Source organism: Opisthorchis viverrini, assembly GCF_000715545.1.
Source record: "Opisthorchis viverrini unplaced genomic scaffold opera_v5_26, whole genome shotgun sequence".
Lineage (NCBI taxonomy): Eukaryota > Metazoa > Platyhelminthes > Trematoda > Opisthorchiida > Opisthorchiidae > Opisthorchis > Opisthorchis viverrini.
The window spans coordinates 140,851-146,470 of record NW_008751683.1 but is presented as its reverse complement, the minus strand read 5'-3'; the positions used below and the strand labels follow the sequence as shown (position 1 = coordinate 146,470).

Here is a 5,620-nt window from a genome sequence, read left to right as displayed (position 1 = left end):
TCCACGTTTCTCTCCCGCACCCAAGATCTACCTCGCGCAAACAAGTTAACCGTTAATGGTCTCAACCTTCCTGAGATCTACTGGTTTCAACGAAATTTCCCTTTACACCTTCCGCCTCTGATTGCCCAACTTGATGTCTCAGTTTGTGAGGCAACCAACACACGGTGCTCACAGCCTGGACATTAAGCTTGTCAATAGTTATCTCTGTCCAGCCAATGCGGTTGTTCAGAAGTTCCATGTTAATGACATTCTTATTGTCGCTTGCAGCTGGACGAGTACCCAGCCATTTCTTACTTATCCACCTTATGCTCCTTCATCTTTTTCCCTTGGCATACTTGAAGCCTTTTCAGTCCCGCTGCGCCCTAAAACTTAGGACGAGTTCTATCTGTCTCGTGACAAGCAAAGCGTGGCCAACATCTTTCCCAGCAACCTACTATCATCATTATGTCTAGTTGTTCCCACACGAGCTGTCTATGTTTCTAGTAGCCATGCACCCAGACCATTATTAGCAATAGGAAATGAACTTGGGAAGCTCTTCCGTGAATCCTATGATCTCTCCCTCATTATTGTCAACAAACTTCTGACCGAGCTTACCACACCCGAACTCGCTCGTGAAAGACGTGAGAAATCCACCGCCGTAGCACATTCTCTTCAATCTAAGATGCTGGGGCGCCTCATCCAAAGACGTTACTCTTCAAATTCATCTGCGATTTCAAGTATTTTGGCCGCCGACGGGGAGTCTCTGTAGGACCGTGCTGACATTTTAGAGACCCTAAACTCTTAATTCGCCAGCTGCTACGTCCTTCCGTATCGACCCTATCTACTCATTGCTCCCATCTGGCTACGAAGTGATCACATCTGTTGGCGAGACAAGTCCTTCCCTCCGTACAACCCCAATTACTCTCTCTGGCTTAACTTTGTCAACTGTTTACCTTAGAGACCCCAATTTCCCACGCCCAGACAGTACTTCGCTTATCTTTACAGCTCGTGACCCTGATATCCCCACAGTCACCCCCAATCCCTTTATTAACACCCTTACCATCGGCGCAGTCCCAAGTCAGTGGAAGCACTCCGCAATTCTTCCAAGCCATCAGTCAGGTCCACGATATGTTTCAGCTAACTATTGCGACATCCAGCATACCCGCTTACTCTCCCATACCCTAAAATGCCTCATCAACATCCCTGTCATGGATTACCTGCTCACCTTCAAGACCCTTCACAATCGCCAGCATGGGATTATGGCACGGCGGTCAGTTTACACATGCCAGGTTGATTACTTTAATCATCTCTCGTCCGCATACGATGCCGGACGATGTATTATTCTTATCTACCTCGATATTCGCCAGGCGTTCGGCCGAGCCCCCCACGGTGATCTCCTCAACAAATTACGATCTACGGGGATTGGTGGCCCGCTACTGCAATGGTTCACCTCTCACCTCACTGGGTGAACCCAGGTCGCGAATATCGGGGAGCTTTCCTCATTATCTCTTTCATCACCAGCGGAGTTATTCAGGATAATGTGCTGTGCCCTCTAAATATCTTATTATACAACAATAATGCCACTGATTCGATCACGTATGGACCTCTTCCTGTTCGCCGATGATATTGAGATATTGAATTTTAAGGCTAGTGGCTCTGTTTCTACTCTTGCTAACGTTTAGTTTGACCTGAATTTTTCATCCCTCTGGTGCTCAACCTCCGGTCTTTTTTCGCCGTTTGCCTCTACTTCGAATTATTCCATCTCAATCGTCATTCCTGCCTGTTGTGCGCTGGCCATTTACTCAACCACCCAAAGTCGCTCATGGCCGGCAATGGTTTTCACTTTTAGTTCATGTTAGCCTGTTTCATCTTTGAACTAGTCGGGCCTCATGCTCTTTTTCTAGTTTTTCCGGTTCACGCAACTGCGATGGCTTTTCATAAAATAATCACTCCTCGTTGGTTTTACCTTCCTCTTCGTTGTGTTGTTGCCTGCCGTGTTCAGGTTGTAACGACACGATCATGCCTCAGTTGGCATGTTCCCTACAAGTTAGGAAATAAACCCATTATTATTATAGGTAAATCTCGTACACAGTGGTCACTTCCAGCTTCCGAATCGCCTAAGTTTTGTGCAGTGGGTATTGCTGCCACAGTTTTGTCTGGGAAGTTACATGTGGATATCTACACGTTAGAGGTTGTTACTTATATAATTACTGCATGAATCTAGCAGTAACGCCGGACTTTACGCCACCGATTGCTGGAAAGGGAGTCAAGCAATTGCAGCAGCTCTTGTGTGTATGTGCATTAGTGAGTGTAAGTGGATCAAGTCTAGCAATGCCCCCAACCACTGATTTGTCCCGTTTAGGTTCTCTATCTAGGGAGACGACGCTGATCGGCGCAGACGAGGTGTCTGATAATGGCTTTTGCACCTGGCTGCCAGCTCACTTTTCAATCCTCCTAGTTCCTTTCTGCTCTATGTGTGGTCGTGTAAAACGATGTCCGAGGAATGAAGTTAACTCGAGCATGGAGCACATGGTTAAACCAGCGCATTTGTTTTGTGGGTTCCGCCAACTTTCGTGGGTGTTATTTTTTCCGAAAACAGTTTCGCTCACTCAAGCATTCGTAAATCCATGCTGCCACCAAGCTCAGACAATTCGGTAAAACATCATTGGCAAGACGATTAAAGATGCAAAATCACAGTTTGGCTATATTTTTTTTACTTTTTTACTACTTTTTTACATGGCCACTTTTTTACATGTATAATGCTTTGGGAAGCAACTCAACAATGTAAAATCCAAGCTTGAAGTAAAGCCTGCGTCAGGGGTGGAGGAGGTTGAAGGCAGTTTCTTTCGCTTTGACGACTCGGAGAACCATTATTTTCAGCCGGACCACCGGGCCCGATATACCTACTTTTGCAGAAGAACGTCTCTGGGATCCTAGTTGGATTCGAATCCAACCATGCTCTCATCAGCCGTCTATCCTTTGTTGATGTGAGGTGTGAGTCAGACACCGAAGCAAAATTATTTATAACATTTGATATGGTCTGCATTACATAGCGCCAGGCCAGAGAAGATGTGTGCTGCCCGCACACTTGACATTTATGACAGACCTCCTGGGAAAGTTTGGCCCTATTGGAGTTAGATGTTGTGAGTAGGACTTCCGCAGTCATGCTGATGACTTAATTGAAGAAAAAATGGTGGAGGATGGTCCTGCTTGACGGCAGCACATTACCAGAGCTCTTCCGCAGACTTTGGTATACAATACCTTCGGGACGGTCAAGGCGTTATGGGGGCACGTTTGCCTCATGGACATTGCCACGTCACATGCAAGTTTCCAACAAAGAACTATCACCACTGTAAATTACCGAAGGCATCATCTCCGTTCCAAAATTCGTTGGGTGCTGAAAATATGGACGATGCAGCTTCTTGAGGAGTGGAATCAAGCTTGCTTTTTACAGATGCCTCTTGCTGTGTTTAGTCAAACTTCGAGGTCCAAGGTCAGAGAGTGCCGTCGGTGCCACAGCCACTAGGCTGATGCCACAGTGGTTGTCACGCAGTGCTGGGGCAAATTATGTTGAGACAATAATGACTGGCTATGTGACTGATTCTTCAAGGACTTTCTATTCATGCGCAATAGCACCAGGGAGTTTTATCGGGGGGCTAACCAGAGATTTAGTGGCTTTCTGGAGGGGATGGTCTCAGGCTGTTTGGGCTGGTATCTTTGCACAGTTCAGCAGAGATATTTTGTACTTTATTTCTTTGTTTGGCAGGCGACTGAGGTTAGCATTCTATTTGCATAAATAGACTGTATCTGAAGGCAGGGGTGCTAAGGGCGGGTGTTTACCCAATATTTTCAGTCAATGTATTGATTCGCCACCTTCTTTGGTTGCAGTTTCAGTGCTTGCTGCTTAATTTGGCTAAAGCCTTCCATTAAGTAGGATAAAGCATGGCTGTCACCGATGGCAGACGCCCTTTCCACCTTCAAAGGCTTTAATTTGTATTACGCTTTTCAACATCCCCTAAGACTTTTCACCATTTGGTGCCTAAAGGCTTTGCTTGCACCATTTTACTGGTTGTCTGGGTTTCCTGACATCAGATGGGATTTGCGTTCTGGGATATATCCGATGGTCATTTGGTCGTATCGGATGTATTGGAAAGGTATTATTGGAGCGAGTGGAATCCCGCTCCTGTATTCATTCAGTTGAGGCCAGTGAGATAAGAAAACTCCATAATCTTCGGGCGAAAACCATATAGCAGCCAACTCCTAATCCAAGATAAAGCGTGGAGGTACGCCGAGCGTCCTCAATACATCCACTCCTGTCAGGGCGTAACTACAAAAGGCCTCTAACCGACTTGGTCTTCACGGTGGAGGACATTTGTCAATTCTTGGGCAGGATCAACCCATATTGCCGGTTGGGGCCTGACAAGCTCCATCCAAGGATCCTGAAGAAAACGTTGTCTACACTGGCAGGTCATTTATACCTGGGATTTCGTCGGTCGCTTGACGAAAACCGCCTTTACCATGGTTGGAAAAAAGAGATTGTCACGATAATCTACAAAACTGGTAACCGACTATCGCCTGGCAGCTACAGGCCCAGAAGCCTCACTAGCGTTCCGTGCAAGGTGATGGAACGCATTATGAAGCGAGCTATCCTAGATCACCTTACTTCCAGCAACCGGATATCTCCAGCTCAACACGGATTTTTCCCAAACCGCTCTTTTTTTGACTTCTCAAAAGCATTTGATAGGGCCCAACACGTCACACTGCTCCACAAACTCGAGCCTTACGGGACGCAATGGAAAATCCTTCATCGGATCAAGGCGTTCCTATCAGACAGACCATTCCGAGTGAGAATAGGCTCGACCTACTATTCTCCAGCGCCGGTCTCCATTGAAGTTCTTCAAGCCTCCGTTTTGGGACCGCTGCTGTTTCTGATATACGTCAACGACATTCCACTTTATGCGGACGACTAGAAATCCTAGAGTTCCAATGCTAGTTCCATCCAGTTGAATGTAGACGCGGCAAAGCAGTGATCATCGGACTGACACCTTCCTCCGAATGACGAAAAGTACGTCCATAAGTCATTCGGAGGAGACTCAGCGAATGCCTTTGTCATGCAGTGTGAGAAAGGACCGGAAAACATCATGAGGATAGACGCCAAATAGGATTTGAGTATCTCGGTCTCCTCAAGTTTGTCATTGCCGGGCCAAAAGGCAGTCTCCATTTTACGGATGATCCGATGCGGTTTCTCCCGTATCACTCGCCTGGACTTCCAAATGCTCTACGGGGCCTACATCAGACCGCTTCTTGAATACGCCGGCCAAGTTGTCTACTCGGGACGCACGAAGGACGTCACCTTCATTGAGCTTGGGGAGCCGTAAGGAAAAAATTGTTGTCAGCCTGGAATCTGTGGACAATGGAACGCGTCTTGCGGTGCGTGACCCCTTTCATTTAGAGTATTGTCGCTCTCGAGGGGACCTAGCTCTCACTTATGCTTTGTTTAAACAAAGCTTGGCCAGCAGGTTTGGCACCATTAATCCAACAAACTAACAGCGGGGACATGGTAAGATTTTGAACCTCGTTATGCAAAACCTGATTCTCATTTCGCGTACTAGCTGCGTGTAATAACCTTCCTTCGACGGCT

At 46.8% G+C, this 5,620-nt stretch overlaps 1 protein-coding gene across 1 annotated transcript in view; it reads right to left on the bottom strand.

The window, feature by feature from the left end:
- Positions 1–5,201: 5,201 nt before the first annotated feature.
- The window catches only part of T265_02247 (hypothetical protein), a gene marked incomplete at both ends in the record, with an annotated part of 59,540 nt that continues 59,121 nt past the window's right edge, over positions 5,202–5,620 (bottom strand). Inside the window, one exon of the mRNA XM_009166451.1 lies at positions 5,202–5,342. Coding sequence (XP_009164715.1) covers positions 5,202–5,342 — 141 coding nt within the window. The remainder of the gene's footprint in view (positions 5,343–5,620) is intronic.